The sequence below is a fragment of the Mytilus galloprovincialis genome, chromosome 12 (assembly GCF_965363235.1).
Source record: "Mytilus galloprovincialis chromosome 12, xbMytGall1.hap1.1, whole genome shotgun sequence".
Taxonomy (NCBI): domain Eukaryota; kingdom Metazoa; phylum Mollusca; class Bivalvia; order Mytilida; family Mytilidae; genus Mytilus; species Mytilus galloprovincialis.
In genome coordinates, this window is record NC_134849.1 from 9,858,469 (window position 1) to 9,879,280 (window position 20,812).

The following is a 20,812-nucleotide window of genomic DNA, read 5'->3' on the forward strand; positions in this document are numbered from 1 at the left end:
ATTTTACTTTTAAATGGACTTAGATTTTCTGCCAGGAAACAACACATTCACTCTGTGGTTAAAGTTTTTACAACTTTAATAGCTTTCTTATACTATTTTTAATTTGTACCAAACCTGGACAGAAACTTGTTTATGATCAAAAGCTAGTATCTAGAAGGAAATTTTGTTCAAATTTTGTACCTGTGTATTTTTCTTATAAATGGACTTAGTTTTTCTTCTAGTTAACATTACATACAAGTAGGCGAGACACTGGGTTCCGCGGAACCCTTACAAATTTTTACTACAGCTTTTCTCCCGGTGAATAACGATACAATCTGCACGAAATTCTTACCGACATCTTATGTTATTTGTTAATAAGACAAGTTATGCATGAGTACTGGTACATGTAATAAGCATTGTGATATATAAATGAATTATACGTTGCGAGATGTTTGATTTTCTTTTCGCACTATTACAGATACAATATTGATGAATTGGTCGTCAAAGAAAAATTGATTTCAATCATCGCACCCCCCCTTTTTTTTTTTAGATCCGTCACTAGTTTTCACTTTCATTTTGCCTCATTCCGTTTTAATCTAGAATTCCATTTTGATACATTCTTATTCAACCTTCTTTTATAATTATAGAGAGCTGAACTGTGTGTTTGTTGTCCAATTTTGGTTATTTGATTATTTTTATCGTTTGTTTGCTGACAGAGGCGGATTAAGGGGGGCCCAGGGGGCCCGGGCCCCCCCCCCCTTTTTGGGAAAAAATTTGGTTGCTTATATATGGAATCACTGAAGCGTGACTGGAGCGGCCCCCCTCTTAGGTCAGTCAGTGGGCCCCCACTTATGATAATTTCTGGATCCACCACTGGCTGACTCATTTTGTTAACGTTTCATCAAAGGTTATTTATTATTCCGAGCGAGTATTCTTATTTTTATAAACATTGTTAGATTGTTAGAAGCTGTTAAGCTTAGATTACTTCATTTAAGCCCTGGTCACATCGAACCCACGACACATCTATGCAGCTCCACGACATGATTTTTTGTCAAATCGCGGGTCATCTGTGATCGTCGTACGACAGACGCACGATATTTTAGGCATCGTGGCGCTGTCGTGTGTCGTGGGACGAAAATTGGACATGCACCTTTTTGGGTCTTCGATTTTTTGTCGTGTCACTGTCTTGTGGCTGTCGTGGGAGTGTCTTACCACAGTCGTGGGACTGTCGTGCGATAAACGCATTGTCGTGGGTACCAACATAAAACATTTTAATAAAAAAAAATCATACTACTGTCGGAAGACATTCTAGATACATTCGCACGATTGTCTCACGAGTATCAAATTTCGAACGATGCTCGCTCAACATACATTGTCTGTCGTACGACAGTGGTACGTTCGTCGTGCAACATATTTTCGTTTTATTTAGAAGAATACAATTCGGCGGGAATGAATGTTTGGAAAGAACATACAGTCTGCAATTTAAAGAGGATGGTTATTCCACCAGAACGATAACGCATGGACCTACTAAATAGTCGCCTTGCCGGAATCCAACAAGAGCTAAATATGGTTCTGTTAGCGTTGATTCGAGCCCGTGAACAGCATAGGAACCAACTAAACGCCCGACATTAGTGGGTTGGGCCTGGCATGGTTCTCCCCTCTCATCACTAACCCAATAAATGGGGTCTTCTTTATATACTAGTAGTTCGGAGTCAAACGTGCGAGTGACCCACTACTTTTGTACGACATTCGTACGACAGTGACACAACAGTAAAGCTAGGTTCACACTGTTGATCAGATCAACTCGATCAAGCCCGATTAAGACAAATTACGTGATCGGGAGACTGGTCTGACTCAATCGAAATGAATGTTCGGGATAGTCTACTTTGCTCGTCATCGATCTTACTTTCTACCCGAGAGTCAAAAACATTCGAGTAAGGATTGAGAAGCAAGTCACTCGAGAAGAGATCGAAAATTCGTCGAGTAGCGGTCGAACTGTTCGGGAAAGGATCGTGTAGAGATCGAGTGTGGTCGGAATACAAAACATTTTACCAATCAGTTATCGATCATTTCCACCTTTGCTCGACTAATGTCCGATCATTTCCAGATTAACTCGACCAATGCCCGATCGCTTCCAGATCACTGCGACTTGTATATTTTATATTATCCCAGACCAACTCGACCAATACCCGATCCCTTCGCGACCACATTCGACCACTCTTCGATCTTTACTCGACCATACACGAGAACACATAACTGCTACACGATTCTCTAAAAGTGTGTGCAGATCTAGGCTGCGTTCAATATCATAGCGGCTAAAAAGGAATACGTAGATTTATGACTATTGAACGTGTAGCTAGCGTAGCTGCTACATAGATATTGATAGCAGCTAGGCTAGCTACTGGTTCAGTAGACAAAAAGCTACGTAGCACTGCGTAGCCGCTACGATATTGAACGCAGCCCTGATTAACTCTTATAACTATGCTTCCGCAAAAATATATTGGCAACATTATTTTTAACTGTACAAGAATTCCTCCATGTACAGTAAGTGTCTACTTTTGCAAGGAAAGATAACATTTTGAAAGAGAGACAAATGACACCAAAGGAACAATCAAACTCAGAGGTCGAAAACAAACCGACACAGCCACGGCGAAAAACGGTAACCGACGAGAAGACAAACAGCAGTCCACCTAACATAGAAAACTAAAAACTTAGCAACACGTAACCCAAATAAAACCTGGGATGATCTCAGATATTTCGGAAGGGAAGAAAATCCTGCAATTTTGGCACCGGCGGATTTTGAAAATATTAAAGTAATTGTGCAATAATATTCATGGTTAGACTGCTGATTACTAAGTTATCTTTCAAAGTTGGTTTATAAGAACATCAAGATTATATTTTACCTGTTTTATGGGCTATTTTCTGTTTTGTCTTTCCGTAATTTCCGTTTGTCCAGAAATGTTTGTAGCATAAAAAAGAAGATGTGGTACAATTGCCAATGAGACAGCTCTTCACGGAACACCAAATGACACAGAAATTATCAATAACAACTATAGGTCACCTTACAGTCATTTTTTTTTTCATTCGAACTTTTTGACGTAAAACATTTCACACAAAAATGAGACGAAGGACAAACATTTTTTATTTGGTGCGAATTCTTTCTAACAGTAACGATACTAACTGTTCAGCGAGCACAAGTTTTGATCATTTGTTTCTAACATACTTTTGCAAGTTTGCATAAACTATGACAAACTATACACTCGCTGCAAATGCGTCTACAGTTTGTCGTTCGTCGTGTGTTAGTTCAAACGATGCATTTCTTTCTCACTTTTACATTAAATCAATTATCTCAACGTGTCATCACTCAAAACATTGTCTTAAACTACTCAAAATTTCAATCCCCTCTAACCAAACATGCATTGTTACTACTTCTGTTACGTTTAACAAACTATAACAAAAGGCAAACAGCGTTTACAAATCTTTGGTTAGAAACAAATGCACTCCTGATCTCTTGATAGATATATGTAAAGTTGTATATATTTGTCAAACAGTACGCTTTATTTGTAAGAAAGCAAGGAAATGGTGATGGTAAAGTTTATGTATATTGCTATCTAACATAAGGACTAATCCAGTGAAAAACTAGCACACCTTAGGTTGACAGACGTTGCGGGCATAATATTTGGGCCACATATAAAAAATTGATATCGACTTGTAGCACAGGAACAGGGCAACAAATTCATACCAGTAGATGTATGCTTTGTTGTAACAACTTTCGGCATTTAGCACACTCCCGGAAATCTATGACAGTCTGGAAAGTCACTTCCGTTTAATGAATTGTGGACAAACTATACATGCGACCCCCTATAAATATCGGCAGAAAGTTAGCAAACTGCCAGGGCAACTAACTAATAACACCAAAGTTGTGCTCAGCCGATAAACTCGCCGGTATTTTTGAAAAAACGGAGAAAACGATTAGACCAAATAGCGTTAGCGGAGATGTCATTTTGTTAACGTAATCGTAAACTAGCACACCTTAGGTTGACAGACGTTGCGGGCATAATATTTGGGCCACATATAAAAAAATGATATCGACTTGTAGCACAGGAACAGGGCAACAAATTCATACCAGTAGATGTATGCTTTGTTGTAACAACTTTCGGCATTTAGCACACTCCTTGAAATCTATGACAGTCTGGAAAGTCACTTCCGTTTAATGAATTGTGGACAAACTATACATGCGACCCCCTATAAATAGCGGCAGAAAGTTAGCAAACTGCCAGGGCAACTAACTAATAACACCAAAGTTGTGCTCAACTGATACACTCGCCGGTATTTTTGAAAAAACGGAGAAAACGATTAGACCCAATAGCGTTAGCGGAGGTGTCATTTTTATAACGTAATCGTAAACTAGCACACCTGAGGTTGACAGACGTTACGGGCAAAATATTAGGGCCACATATAAAAAATTGATATCGACTTGTAGCACAGGAACAGGGCAACAAATTCATACCAGTAGATGTATGCGTTGTTGTTATAACTTTCGGCATTTAGCACACTCCCGAAAATCTATGACAGTCTGGAAAGTCACTTCCGTTTAATGAATCGTGGACAAACTATGCATGCGACCCCCTATAAATAGCGGCAGAAAGTTAGCAAACTGCCAGGGCAACTAACTAATAACACCAAAGTTGTGCTCAGCCGATAAACTCGCCGGTATTTTAAAAAAAAAACGGAGAAAACGATTAGACCCAATAGCGTTAGCGGAGGTGTCATTTGGTTAACGTAATCGTAAACTAGCACACCTTAGGTTGACAGACGTTGCGGACATAATATTTGGGCCACATATAAAAAATTGATATCGACTTGTAGCACAGGAACAGGGCAACAAATTCATACCAGTAGATGTATGCTTTGTTGTAACAACTTTCGGCATTTAGCACACTCCCGGAATTCTATGACAGTATGGAAAGTCACTTCCGTTTAATGAATTGTTGACAAACTATACATGCGACCCCCTATAAATAGCGGCAGAAAGTTAGCAAACTGCTAGGGCAACTAACTAATAACACCAAAGTTGTGCTCAGCCGATAAACTCGCCGGTATTTTTGAAAAAAACGGAGAAAACGATTAGACCCAATAGCGTTAGCGGAGGTGTCATTTTGTTAACGTAATCGTAAACTAGCACACCTTAGGTTGACAGACGTTGCAAGCATAATATTTGGAACACATATAAAAAATTGATATCGACTTGTAGCACAGGAACAGGGCAACAAATTCATACCAGTAGATGTATGCGTTGTTGTTACAACTTTCGGCATTTAGCACACTCCCGAAAATCTATGACAGTCTGGAAAGTCACTTCCGTTTAATGAATTGTGGACAAACTATGCATGCGACCACCTATAAATAGCGGCAGAAAGTTAGCAAACTGCCAGGGCAACTAACTAATAACACCAAAGTTGTGCTCAGCCGATAAACTCGCCGGTATTTTAAAAATAAAAACGGAGAAAACGATTAGACCCAATAGCGTTAGCGGAGGTGTCATTTGGTTAACGTAATCGTAAACTAGCACACCTTAGGTTGACAGACGTTGCGGACATAATATTTGGGCCACATATAAAAAATTGATATCGACTTGTAGCACAGGAACAGGGCAACAAATTCATACCAGTAGATGTATGCTTTGTTGTAACAACTTTCGGCATTTAGCACACTCCCGGAATTCTATGACAGTATGGAAAGTCACTTCCGTTTAATGAATTGTTGACAAACTATACATGCGACCCCCTATAAATAGCGGCAGAAAGTTAGCAAACTGCTAGGGCAACTAACTAATAACACCAAAGTTGTGCTCAGCAGATAAACTCGCCGGTATTTTTGAAAAAAACGGAGAAAACGATTAGACCCAATAGCGTTAGCGGAGGTGTCATTTTGTTAACGTAATTGTAAACTAGCACACCTTAGGTTGACAGACGTTGCAGGCATAATATTTGGGCCACATATAAAAAATTGACATCGACTTGTAGCACAGGAACAGGGCAACAAGTTCATACCAGTAGATGTATGCTTTGTTGTAACAATTTTCGGCATTTAGCACACTCCCGGAAATCTATGACAGTCTGGAAAGTCCCTTCCGTTTAATGAATTGTGGACAAACTATACATGCGACCCCCTATAAATAGCGGCAGAAAGTTAGCAAACTGCCAGGGCAACTAACTAATAACACCAAAGTTGAGCTCAGCCGATAAACTCGCCGGTATTTTTGAAATAAACTATATTTACGAGGATACACTATTTTCAAGCTGTGTTAATGTTTAAGTGTATGAATGGTCTAGCACCTGATTATCTATCTATTAAATTTACTGCTTGTGCTGATCTTTATAATTATTGTGTGAGGTCGACAACATGAGGACTTCTCCATGTACCAAGACCTAATTCTGATTTTTTAAAAAGAACATTTAAATATTCTGGTCTTATTACCTGGAATAATTTACCAAATAATATTAAAGAAATAGACAATTTAGATACATTTAAGACCAACTGTTCAAACTATTTTCTAACTGAACAGAATAAAGATGCACGAAACTAAAGTATATTTTTTCTTCTTCTACTGAATGCATATATGTGCTTATTCAATATTTAAGCTGCTATATTTAACTGTATTATGTATTTTATTTTGTATGTATTTTTGTCCGTTTTCTATTTGTATTAATAGTTTTTGAAGGCCTCATGGAAGATTAACATGTAATTGTTAAATGTGTTACCTTCGTTAAATAAAGAATTTTATTATTATTATTAGCTCACCTGGCCTAAAAGGCCATGTGAGCTTTTCTCATCACTTGGCGTCCGTCGTCGTCGTCGTCGTCGTCGTCGTCGTCTGTCGTCGTTAACAATTTTTCAAACATCTTCTCCTCTGAAACTACTGAATGGATTTGAATGAAACTTAGCATGATTGTTCCTTAGATTATCCTGCACAAAGTGTGTGCTTCGATTTTTGATCCGTCAAAAAACATGGCCGCCGTTACTTAAAATAGAACATAGGGGTCAAATGCAGTTTTTGGCTTATATCTCAAAAACGAAAGCATTTAGAGCAAATCTGACATGATTAAAAATGTTCATTAGGTCAAGATCTATCAGCCCTGGAATTTTCAGATGAATCAAACAAACCATTGTTGGGTTGCTGCCACTTAATTGGTAATTTTAAGGAAATTTTGCAGTTTTTGGTCATTATCTTGAATATTATTATAGATAAAGATAAACTGTAAACAGCAAAAATGATCAGCAAAGTAAGATCTACAAATAAGTTAATATGACCAAAATTGTCAATTGACCCCTTAAGGGGTTATTGTCCTTTAATGACAATTTTTCACAATTTGTTCATCACATTTGCTAACTTTAAAAAATCTTCTCCTCTGAAACTACGGAATGGATTTGGATGAAACTTAGCATGATTGTTCCTTAGATTATCCTGCACAAAGTGTGTGCTTCGATTTTTGATCCGTCAAAAAACATGGCCGCCGTTACTTAAAATAGAACATAGGGGTCAAATGCAGTTTTTGGCTTATATCTCAAAAACGAAAGCATTTAGAGCAAATCTGACATGGGGTAAAAATGTTCATTAGGTCAATTTCTATCAGCCCTGAAATTTTCAGATGAATCAAACAAACCATTGTTGGGTTGCTGCCACTTAAGTGGTAATTTTAAGGAAATTTTGCAGTTTTTGGTCATTATTTTGAATATTATTATAGATAAAGATAAACTGTAAACAGCAAAAATGATCAGCAAAGTAAGATCTACAAATAAGTTAATATGACCAAAATTGTCAATTGACCCCTTAAGGGGTTATTGTCCTTTAATGACAATTTTTCACAATTTGTTCATCATATTTGCTAACTTTAAAAAATCTTCTCCTCTAAAACTACTAAATCAAATTCAACCAAACTTCAACTGAATGATCAGTAGGGTGTATAAAATAAAGTTTGTGCTTTATTTTTTTATTTCGTCAAAAAACATGGCCGTCATGGCTAAAAATAGAACACAGGGTAAAATGCAGTTTTTGGCTTATATCTCAAAAACTCCAGCATTTAGAGCAAATAAGACAAAAAGTTTAAGTATTTATTAGGTCAAGGTCTACCTGTCCTGAAATTTTCAGCCGAATTGGGTAACTGGTTTTTCAGGTATAATGCCCCTGAATTGATGATTTTAAAGAAATTTTGCAGTTTTTGGTTATTATCTTGAATATTATTATAGATACAGATAAACTGTTTATAGCAAAAATGTTAAGCAAAGTAAGATCTACAAATAAGTCAATTTGACCAAAATTGTCAATTGACCCCTTAAGGAGTTATTGCCCTTTAAAGACTTTTTTCACAATTTGTTCATCATGTTGACTTACTTTAAAAAATCTTCTCCTTTGAAACTGCTGTATCAATTTCAGCCAAACTCAGGCTAAATGAGTTTCAGAGTATCTAGTATAAATTTTATATTTCATTTCCTTGTATGTCAGAAACATAGCTCCTATGGCTAAAATAGAACATAGGAGAAAATGATTTTTTTTTTTGGTTTTGAAGAAAATAGGACGATTCAAAGAACATTTAAATAAATTGAAAAGCCAAAATAATCATTGATGAGAGATTTAACCAAAAAAATTAAGGTGAGCGATTCAGGCTCTTGAGAGCCTCTTGTTATTAGACCCATGCAATAGCGTTAGCGGAGGTGTCATTTGGTTAACGTAATCGTAAACTAGCACACCTTAGGTTGACAGACGTTGCGGGCATAATATTTGGGCCACATATAAAAAATTGATATCGACTTGTAGCACAGGAACAGGGCAACAAATTCATACCAGTAGATGTATGCGTTGTTGTTACAACTTTCGGCATTTAGCACACTCCCGAAAATCTATGACAGTCTGGAAAGTCACTTCCGTTTAATGAATTGTGGACAAACTATGCATGCGACCCCCTATAAATAGCGGCAGAAAGTTAGCAAACTGCCAGGGCAACTAACTAATAACACCAAAGTTGTGCTCAGCCGATAAACTCGCCGGTATTTTAAAAAAAACGGAGAAAACGATTAGACCCAATAGCGTTAGCGGAGGTGTCATTTGGTTAACGTAATCGTAAACTAGCACACCTTAGGTTGACAGACGTTGCGGACATAATATTTGGGCCACATATAAAAAATTGATATCGACTTGTAGCACAGGAACAGGGCAACAAATTCATACTAGTAGATGTATGCTTTGTTATAATAACTTTCGGCATTTAGCACACTCCCGGAATTCTATGACAGTATGGAAAGTCACTTCCGTTTAATGAATTGTTGACAAACTATACATGCGACCCCCTATAAATAGCGGCAGAAAGTTAGCAAACTGCTAGGGCAACTAACTAATAACACCAAAGTTGTGCTCAGTCGATAAACTCGCCGGTATTTTTGAAAAAAACGGAGAAAACGATTAGACCCAATAGCGTTAGCGGAGGTGTCATTTTGTTAACGTAATCGTAAACTAGCACACCTTAGGTTGACAGACGTTGCGGGCATAATATTTGGACCACATATAAAAAATTGATATCGACTTGTAGCACAGGAACAGGGCAACAAATTCATACCAGTAGATGTATGCGTTGTTGTTACAACTTCCGGCATTTAGCACACTCCCGAAAATCTATGACAGTCTGGAAAGTCACTTCCGTTTAATGAATTGTGGACAAACTATGCATGTGACCCCCTATAAATAGCGGCAGAAAGTTAGCAAACTGCCAGGGCAACTAACTAATAACACCAAAGTTGAGCTCAGCCGATAAACTCGCCGGTATTTTTGAAATAAACTATATTTACGAGGATACACTATTTTCAAGCTGTGTTAATGTTTAAGTGTATGAATGGTCTAGCACCTGATTATCTATCTATTAAATTTACTGCTTGTGCTGATCTTTATAATTATTGTGTGAGGTCGACAACATGAGGACTTCTCCATGTACCAAGACCTAATTCTGATTTTTTAAAAAGAACATTTAAATATTCTGGTCTTATTACCTGGAATAATTTACCAAATAATATTAAAGAAATAGACAATTTAGATACATTTAAGACCAACTGTTCAAACTATTTTCTAACTGAACAGAATAAAGATGCACGAAACTAATGTATATTTTTTCTTCTTCTACTGAATGCATATATGTGCTTATTCAATATTTAAGCTGCTATATTTAACTGTATTATGTATTTTATTTTGTATGTATTTTTGTCCGTTTTCTATTTGTATTAATAGTTTTTGAAGGCCTCATGGAAGATTAACATGTAATTGTTAAATGTGTTACCTTCGTTAAATAAAGAATTTTATTATTATTATTATTAGACCCATGCAATAGCGTTAGCGGAGGTGTCATTTGGTTAACGTAATCGTAAACTAGCACACCTTAGGTTGACAGACGTTGCGGGCATAATATTTGGGCCACATATAAAAAATTGATATCGACTTGTAGCACAGGAACAGGGCAACAAATTCATACCAGTAGATGTATGCGTTGTTGTTACAACTTTCGGCATTTAGCACACTCCCGAAAATCTATGACAGTCTGGAAAGTCACTTCCGTTTAATGAATTGTGGACAAACTATGCATGCGACCCCCTATAAATAGCGGCAGAAAGTTAGCAAACTGCCAGGGCAACTAACTAATAACACCAAAGTTGTGCTCAGCCGATAAACTCGCCGGTATTTTAAAAAAAAAAAACGGAGAAAACGATTAGACCCAATAGCGTTAGCGGAGGTGTCATTTGGTTAACGTAATCGTAAACTAGCACACCTTAGGTTGACAGACGTTGGGGACATAATATTTGGGCCACATATAAAAAAATTGATATCGACTTGTAGCACAGGAACAGGGCAACAAATTCATACCAGTAGATGTATGCTTTGTTGTAACAACTTTCGGCATTTAGCACACTCCCGGGAATAGCGGCAGAAAGTTAGGAAACTGCCAGTGCAACTAACTAATAACACCAAAGTTGTGCTCTGCCGATAAACTCGCCGGTATTTTTCTTTCCTAGTCATCCTTTACCAAATTCTTTCATGAATAAAAAAAAATTGGCTACAAAACAGAAAGTTATGCTGTACCGGTTAATCACTTAACATTAATTTATTACAATATATGCACACTTATGAGAACTCATAATACCGTACATCCTCTCGATACTGTTTATATTTGGCATTCGCAAGTCCATGCGTTTTATTACGTTTTTACCTAAAAGTGTTGGATATATACTGATTAATACTTTAGATGCATGATTTACCTCTTAGTCGTAATTCGCTTTGGAATAACTATCAGTTACTAAAATTACTCCTCTGGCGACATTGTATATGTTTTTTTTTTGCCTTGTACCGACATTTTGAGTTGACCCAATTGCAAGTGTACAGTTTTTTTTTATCATGTTGTGCTGTTACACCAGTGTCCCAGGTTAAGGAGAGGGTTGGGGGCTCACGTGTTTAACCCCGCCGCAACTTTTTTTGTGTCGGTTCAACGTCAGGAGACTGTAGTACATTGGTTGTATAGATCTGTCATTTTTCTTCTTCTATAATACATAATTCATAAGTTATAAAAATATTACCGTTAATTTTATCGTTTTAATTTTTTTTCATATCGGGGCCATTTTTAGCCGACTTTATGGTATTGGTTAATTTTCCTCATTGTTAAATGTTGTACATTGGACTTTAATAATTGCTTTATACACCCACTTCATTTAAACTTTGGTGGAAAGTTGTCTCACTGGCCACCACATCACATCTACAAAGCTTTATATATATATTTTTTTTTAAATAAAGCAGTTAGAATGCCATCTATGGCATTCGGCAAATTAAGTTCAACGAGTTCCTATGTCTGCTTTCGTCTAGGCGAATTTGGACCAACATCGGCATTTGGAAGAGTTTCAAATTGTGAAAAGTAAGTCATTAAAGTTTTATTGACTGTACTATACTTTTTGAAACTTTATTTCTACTGGAATATATTTATTAACTGTTCATTTCATCTGGAATAACGTTGAAAGTCCCAATTTTCATTAGAAGCATTCCTATCAGATGCGACGTCACGCTGGTTAAATATTGCAATTTTGGGTTTGGATGACAGATATTTTAAGTTAAACTACTTTGACTAAGTTAACAGATAAACATTTACAATAAAATACAGAAAAAGGGTCGCCGACACCATCTCGAATACCTTGACAAGAAATTGATTTTTGACGGTTTTTGTCAACGAACTGTACAGTGATTATTTATAAACGCACAACGAACGCGACACATTTGATTGAACGAACAATACAGTAAGAGAAAATTTATTTAGTATGATATTACGTATATTCTAAGTTCTAGGGAACATTTGAAGACACGTAGTAATTCAACGTATAGTTATTTAGTTGCTTAAGGTATTAATATGCAAAGGTGTATGCACGAAAAGATATTCAGCATTGTTTACCTCATAAAACGTATGAAATTGCATCATGTCTGTGCGTTTTGCATCTAGCAGTTTTATCAAACGTGCTATGCAATATCTAAAACTTACAACAACTGTATAATTGAATAAATAAACTAACATGCACATTGACATATTTATATATACTCAAATAAGTTCTAGAGAGGCATTCGAAATTGTTGTCATACCAAATGTTGTCCTGATTATCGCTTCGAACGCGTCAACGTCCGGATTCATTTGTATCGGGGTTATACGGGGTGAGGTTGCTTGCTAGCTGAACCGTGAAGTAATTATTAGTTTATGTAAGTTATCCACCTTTAAAGTAGACTAGTCCGACAGATAACAATTCTATCTTTCTATAGGACTAACGTGCGGTACCCAAAAATGCACATATTTTGACAGTTGTTATGGCCCCGCAACAAAGTTGTCGGGAACATATAGTTTTACCCTTGTCCGAAATTCCGCAATTCCGTAATTCCGTCATTCCGCAACAAACCATTATACGTTTTTCTTTTTCTAAACAGCTTTATATATTAGACTGATTTTTGGTATGTGAGTTAACTATGATGAGTTACAGATCAAATTTGAGTTTCGTTCCGCTTCACTAATTTTTTGCCGAAATTACGGGCTTTGGACTTTGATAAATTGTTGACTAAAATCACAGTTATGCAGAAAAAATTTCCTAAAGGCTTTCAGATATTGGACTGCTTTTTGGCATGTGAGTTAACCATGATAAGTAACGGATCAAGTTTGAGTTTCGTTCCGCTTCGCTAGTTTTTGTCGAAATTATGGGCTTTGGACTTTGATAATTGTTGAAAATCACAGTTATACGGACTTTTTTCAAAACGCTTTCAGATATTGGACTGATTTTTGGTATGTGAGTTAACCATGTTAGTTACAGATCAAGTTTGAGTTTCGTTCCGCTTCACTAATTTTTGTCGAAATTACGGGCTCTGGACTTTGAGAAATTGTTGAAAATCTCAGTTATATGTTTTTTTAAGGCCTTAAGATTTTGAGCAGATTTAATATATTTGAGACTACCATCTTGTTTGTGTCCGCATGTGTTGTTGAAATTGCAGATTTTTCAAATTTTTGGAACGGGGCCATTCGTGTCGTTTTGACACATCTAGTTTAACCTACGTTTATTTATGCTTCATACAAAAGTTTTCATTCTGTGTTTATTTAGTAGATGTATCATTATTTACTATATTGTTTCACCAATTTAATTTTGAATCCATATGGAATCATAGAAAAATTGGTCTGAACTGACCTCCAAACCATCAATGATTCTGTAATGATGAGTACCCAAATTGCGTCTTAATTCGCATCGTCAAAAGTCGAATAACAGAGCTTTTGTTTTAATTTCTTCAAAAATTTGAACACTTGGATATTAGAACATGCTTACTCTTCATTTTTTTTAAGAAATGGATACTTGTAACATATATTTGCTAATTCTGAAAATATGACGTTTTGATGACGTCGCATGGCGACGTTTCCGTACATTTTGCTTTTTCAGTAAATACTTCATCTGTTGATAAATACTGTGAATGTTTTGTGTTTATCTTGAAATATGTTTACCTATGTTGAAAGACGTGCATAGACTATCATAGTATCAAATCATAAAAATACGAACTGTTTAAGTCTCTAGGAAATCTTAGAAGATTTCCGCTGCTATTTTGCTAATTAGGTGCAATTTGGGTACTCGGTGCTATTTGGATAATCAATTTGGGTACCGTGATGTTAGACTACTCCGAAAAGAGGGTAGTATACCTAAACTAATAATGAATTCACGGTTAGGCTAACAAGCAAGCTAACCAAAGATAATACCTTTTCCTACACACTCAATGCATTCCGATGTAATGGATGGCCCACAACTTCACAGCTATCTCCTTTAAATTGAAAGAGTGCATGCATATGGATTATTGACAAGTAAATAAGACACCACTCATGTTTTAGCTTATTTTGACGAGATTGAACCAAATTGTCTGCTCATAGCAAAATCATTTTATTTCTTTCAACCATTTTTATAATTGTTTCAAAAGTAAATACTCCCAATTAAAAAACAAAATCTGTTTGAGTCAATTGAAATAAAAGTCAATTGAAATAAAAAAAAAAAAAAGCATTGAATAATTTGCCGGTACCGTGGTATTAAAATCTAAAATCTGATCTTTAAAAATCTTAAAATTAACATTAATATAGTATATAAAAAAGGCGGTAAGCGGATATATAGCCTCGTATTATAACAGGCCGTTAAGTAAATTAACATACTGGGGGCCTCTAGTTAAAATATTAAGGTATAGGGTTACTTCCCTTTTTTCACTTCCGATTGTATGACTGTTTAATGACAAGGCCGAAGATTTCTAACTGGAGAATATATATGCTTAAAGGAGAACAGCTTAATGCCTAGCTATTTTCGACTGAGAGTATCACTAAACAATTGATAATGGTAAGCTTATCTGTAAAGTGGAAAGAAAAAACTACTTCTTTTACACCTTATAGCGAGTGTAATTGTTGTCAGTGTTGATATACATGTAATTTTGTATCGGTTTTCTTCAGTGTGTACATGTAACAGATATATCTACGGAACCGTAGCTCTTCTACTTCTAAGATCTGTGTGGTTAAAGTTAAACTGCAATCGAAATTTCCATAATACAGATAAACTATGCATAATGCAACCAGTGCATGCCAAAGGCAAAGTTAAAGTCTCGGATCAACCAAAACTTTCGTGCAGTACATGAGCGAAAACAATACACTTTATCGCTATTCCTGACTGAAACGAGAATCTGTCTTGCTTCATCTATTGACTGCATACAACAATCACTTTTCCATTGCGGCATCAGATATTTTGTATTATGACTTCTAATTTTAACGTGAATCTGTGTGATGTCCAGGGCAGACAAACAGCAATCAGGTGTAAATACCTTATCCATATTTCAATATTTGGAAATCTGTCTGTCTTGTTAATCTTTCCCACTTGAACTAGAAGTCATACAACAAATACTTTTCCATGTTTTCCATTGTGGCAACAGATATTTTCTATTATGACGTCAAACTCAAAGTTTTCTATTCGTATCAAGATCTTGAAAGTCAAGTTTTGAGCATTCTTTAAAAAGATTGTAACGAAGATCGTCATATAATAAGCATTCCATAATTAGAAAGTGTTTTCCTGTTTCAACATTCGCACAATACACATATCAATGCATATTCTTTGTCCTATGGGTGTAGGTGGCCTGGAATATCTTCCTGTCTTGCACGCAAGTGAAAGTGAACCAGAGCAAAACAGAGCCATTGTAAGTCACTCAGTTTTGAAAATATTCAGTCAGACGCAGTGTTCGGTTTTCACACATTGTTTATGTTGCCTATAAATTCTTGATTTTTTTCCGATCGATCATTTAAAACTTTCCTGTTTCATTCTGTGTTATCTAATACATTTAATTTTTCGCTAATTGTACACATCACAGTTTTTGCAGGTACAGATAAATTATAAGGCGTGACATCCTGCATGAGTAATCAAAAGGGGTAAATAAGGACTAAGTATTGGTGTGTAGCAATTAAATAATCATGTCAACTTTTGACAGACCTGTGTTAAATTAATAATCCCAGGCTAAAAAATCAACATGATCATGCATCAATGAAAAGATTATATAAGATTAAAGAGTTTGAAGTTTTAACTAATGCTTATTAATTTAGATTAATGTTTGATCTCTTTTTTCTTTTGTTCCATAATATTCCAATTATTATACCCCGGCTTTAAAAAAAGGGGGTGTATTGTTTTAACTCTGTCTGTCCTTCCATCCATCCTGCCGTCAGTCTATCAGTCTGTCCGTCTCATGAATATTTTTCATCACATTTTTCTCAGGAACTGCACTACAAGGATTTCTGAAATTTGGTTTCAGGCTTGATATGAATCAGCTATACTGTGTGATGTGTTTTCAGATTCATCACACAGCAACTTCCTGTTTACCGAACACTTGTATGACTTTACACATGATAGCTAAGTTCAAAATTTTTGTCACATTTTTCTCAGGAATTACACTACAAGGATTTCTGAAATTTGGTTTCAGGGTTGATATAAGTCAGCTATACTGTGTGATGCGTTTTCAGATTCATCACTCCCCAACTTCCTGTTTACCGAACACTTGTATGATTTTACACATGATAGCCAAGTTAAAAATTTTCATCACAATTTTCTCAGGAACTACAATACAAGAATTTCTGAAATTTGGTTTCAAGGTTTATATAAGTAAGCTACATGTACATGTATACTGTGTGATGCGTTTTCAGAGTCATCACTCGATAACTTCCTGTTTACAGAACACTTGCATATTTTTACACTATTAATATTATCCACTTGCGGCGGGGGGTATCATCAGTGAGCAGTAGATCGCAGTTTCTCTTGTTTCTTTTGTTTCTTTTATATTAATTGAACAGTGCATCAGCTTGGAGTCAGACATGCTTAGACAAATGTTGATTTTATAAGGGATCTTTGATAAAAAAAAATACTTTTAGTTTTATAGAATAATAAAGGATAATTACATGACTAAAGCTCTACCATTCATTGTTTATCATTTTTTTATGACTTTATACATTATTTAATAAAAAAAAAAAACAATATTGCCATGATTACCCAAAAAATTTAAATGAACAAATAATGTTTTGTATTATTTTTATGTCCCCGTCTTAGCATAAGAGGCATTAAGTTTTACATGTATCTTTCTGTACTTCCTTCCTTACATATGTCCCAAAGTTTGTTTCTGTTCTCTTAACTTTAGTTTGCTTCAACCAAATGTTATGAAACTTATTTAAAATGCTTATTACCATTAAACAGATCAAGTATGAAACTTGCTGCATCACATTTAAGGTTCTAGAGTTATGGCCCTTTACAAATGAAAAAAATGCTGAATTTTTGGTTTTAAATATATCTAGCTTTATTTTGCCTCAACCAATTCAAATGTTATTAAACTTATACACAATGCTTATTATGAAGTTTTACATGGATTAAAAGGTCCCCATCAAAGCATTTTTTCCCACTATTTTGTCCACTTTTTTCATAATTTTGATGGGATGGAATGGGACTGCGTACTATACCTAACTGCGTATTATACATGATGGAATACATCATGCATTATATTTATCTCCCTTGAAAGACCAAATTTATACCATTGATTATATGCAAATAACTTTGTATTAATATAAAAGTAGGAAGATGTGAGTATGAGACTTTTCTCCAATACACACCAACTGAAGATAAACTCAGTATCTATAAAGTTCTAAAGGTCGCCATTAGGTCTTTTAAAATGAGCAAAACATATCGACAAGACCCTGAAATGACAAAGGTAATACAATTTGAATGAGAAAATTGATGTCTTGATTAATGTATATTATGAAATACAGCAACAATGTCAATTTGTTAAAAAATTAAAGAAATACTTTCATTTATATGTATTAACCACAATAAAAGATAAAAGAAGACAAGACATACATTTGACATATTCTGAAATCTGCATACATAAACCAGGTAATGCTTTCAAACATTTGTTTTACATAGAGTACTTGAATTCATGGTTAACCTATACTGATATGAAACCATTAATATTTTGCACGCTATAAGTATTATAAAAAATTTATCCATAATATATATAAACATGATATAGGACTCAGAACCATGATGGTACTCAAACCCACTTTGGACAGGCAATGTTTACATTATGACGTTTTCTTGTTGATACATGTAACTTAATTAAAGTTTGGACAAAAATCAAGTGAAACATACTTGAAGACAGGTTGAAGAAAGTCAAGATTAAGATCGAGACATTTTATTAGTTGTACAAATTGTTGCAGCATACTGCAAAACACTGGTTTGCAGATCAGGATCATCTTTTAGCTGCTTTGTTGCCATATTTTTTGTAACCACCTCATGCATGGACAATGCAAAAAATGTTTGGGACTTGAATTGTTCTTAACTTTGCTTTTCCTTAACATCTTCTACAAAATCTTATTCTTTAGCCGGCATATCAATCTTTCTTTGAATTTAGATAGATATAGGAAGATGTGGTGTGAGTGCCAATGAGACAACTCTCCATACAAATAACAATTTAAAAAGTAAACCATTATAGGTTAAAGTACGGCCTTCAACATGGAATAAAAAATTGTCATGCCCAAACTTCAGCGCAGTCTATCGTTTTCAGGGTGACCATTAATTATGCTTCAGCCGTCAGCGTTAACATTACACCGCAGAGTCCTATACATGTATATACACTGTTACATGTAAATTAAAAACGAATCAGACAGACCTCAAACTTAAGATTCTAAAGTAAGGTGTTATGACATAATAATGCTAGCCAACACATCTTTTACCAGCATTCCATCTATAGTTAAAATTAATAAAAAGATATCCACCAAAGTTCAAAAGAAATGACTGAAAGCAATTTTAGACATCTGTCGGGCCTTCAAAACATTGTCACTGCATCTCAATATACACAGTACAGTACAGCATACCTTTTTGTTTTATATACAAATGTAATCTATTTTTTATTTAGCCAAATTTGGAAGTTAATATTATTTTTTATCTTATATCAAAATTCTATTACTGCTAATTTCTGATGACCAATCAAAACACACCCTGGTGTATTCCTTGTATTTGTTAATTTGACCATTTGTTAATTACAGGATTAAGCATGTTATATTTAAAAGTTACATGAAAGTACATGTATGTTAATTAAATATTAGAATATTAAATCAATAAAATGAAAATCAACATTAAAAATTAAAAAATGGATTGTGTATTAATTATAAAAATAATCATGTAAATTAAATGATCTGTAAATAAATATTTTTTTAGTAGTGAATTTAAATACAGGTTAATCTTTTCTTTACAAGAAGTAGGATATTTAAAGGCCAGAGTATCGGACCAGATTGAGAACACCAATCATTGTACAAGGTCTATAAATAGATCATCTTTACATTGACTACCCCATGTATATTGTTGACAACTTCGGATTTTCTGGTTAAATTAAAAAATTTAAATACCTATATCCTGGTCATATGTTATATGTGATAAGGAAATGTGAAAAAGGAATATCTTCCGATAATGTAGTGTTTCATAAGTGGTATTAATAGCCTACGGAAATCTATCTTATAATAACATCATGAACATTGTCAATTATTATTAAAACAGTAATTTATCCTGTTTTTAATGACATAAGTTTAAGACACTTGCCTATGGATTGAAAATTATATACATGCTAGATGTGCTACATGTATGTTTATTTAGATATAAATATATTCAAGTGCCTCTGATAGATCAAGAATTTGGTATAGAAATGTGAAAGTAAAGTATTCATTTTTCATATGGAAGTAACAAGCAACATTGACATTTCACTTCAGAAACTTAATTTGGTGGATTTTCCTAGATTTGATATTATATTTATTTGATTTTGATATATCGGGTACACACAAGTAAGGAATTATCCGATTACGATGAATCTAATAATAGAATCGTCAACAGGATTGTAAATATAAACTGGTGACAAAACTAGAGCAGTTGACAAAATTCATTATGCTAGTGAAGAATTAATAATCAATTCAAATGCAAAGAAAAAAAAGGATATGTTCAAGTGAATGATCGAACATTGCCATTAATGAACTAACGGTCAATGCACTTTCTTCGCTGAAAACATTGGATAATTTGACATTAAGGCAATTAAAGAAATAATTAGTTGAAAAGAAAGGAAAATTTCAATTGACGATATTTCTTGAAATTTAATTGATTTCTGTTTTGACAAAAAGTGGATTTTTAAGAGATTTAGTGAGACATTTTGGAGAAACCTATAGAATTATATTACAAGTTTGTGATCAATTTTGGATAAATTTGTATACTGGAAAGTGATCAATTCTGGATTTTTAAAGCCTTTACAAATGTAGGGGAATATTTCAACATTTTGTCAAACATTAAATAACATTTTGATTCTGTATTTTTGCAATATTTATTCTAATTTCAATGATCAAGTTTAGCAACATCTATAAAAACATTAAATGGACTCAGACTTGTAAATTTCATTCTGAGATGCGTTATTATTTCTGCCAGATTTACAATTAGCTATATAGACAAACAATTGAGTTTGCCTATAATCGGCACTTTACAATAAAATTTGATGGTGTAGGCTATATTAGGCTTAAGCCATTCGTCAGCACGTGGATTACTTAATATTGCATTTGGAATCAGCTGAGAAAGATCAAATCAATACACGTAAAACCTAACATTCTGTCTGGTGTGTTAGTCAACATGCTCGGCACAGTGATGAGAATAGAAAAAGAACCTTATATGGAAAATCAGGATCTAATTCTTGGTACAGGTAATAGTT

General features: G+C 34.7%; 1 protein-coding gene across 6 annotated transcripts in view; it reads left to right on the forward strand.

Annotated features, from left to right (window-relative positions):
• The first annotated feature begins 14,774 nt into the window (after positions 1–14,774).
• The window catches only part of LOC143054076 (transmembrane and coiled-coil domains protein 1-like), a 68,449-nt gene continuing 62,411 nt past the window's right edge, over positions 14,775–20,812 (forward strand). For 2 of the 6 annotated variants that reach the window (XM_076226949.1, XM_076226950.1), the window contains exon 1: positions 19,771–20,803. In XM_076226949.1, the coding sequence (XP_076083064.1) occupies positions 20,734–20,803 (70 nt within the window). In that variant the 5' untranslated portion in view covers positions 19,771–20,733. Of the gene's footprint in view, positions 14,896–19,770; positions 20,804–20,812 lie in introns of those variants that run through there. The other 4 variants (XM_076226947.1, XM_076226948.1, XM_076226953.1 and 1 more) reach the window with 3 other exon arrangements.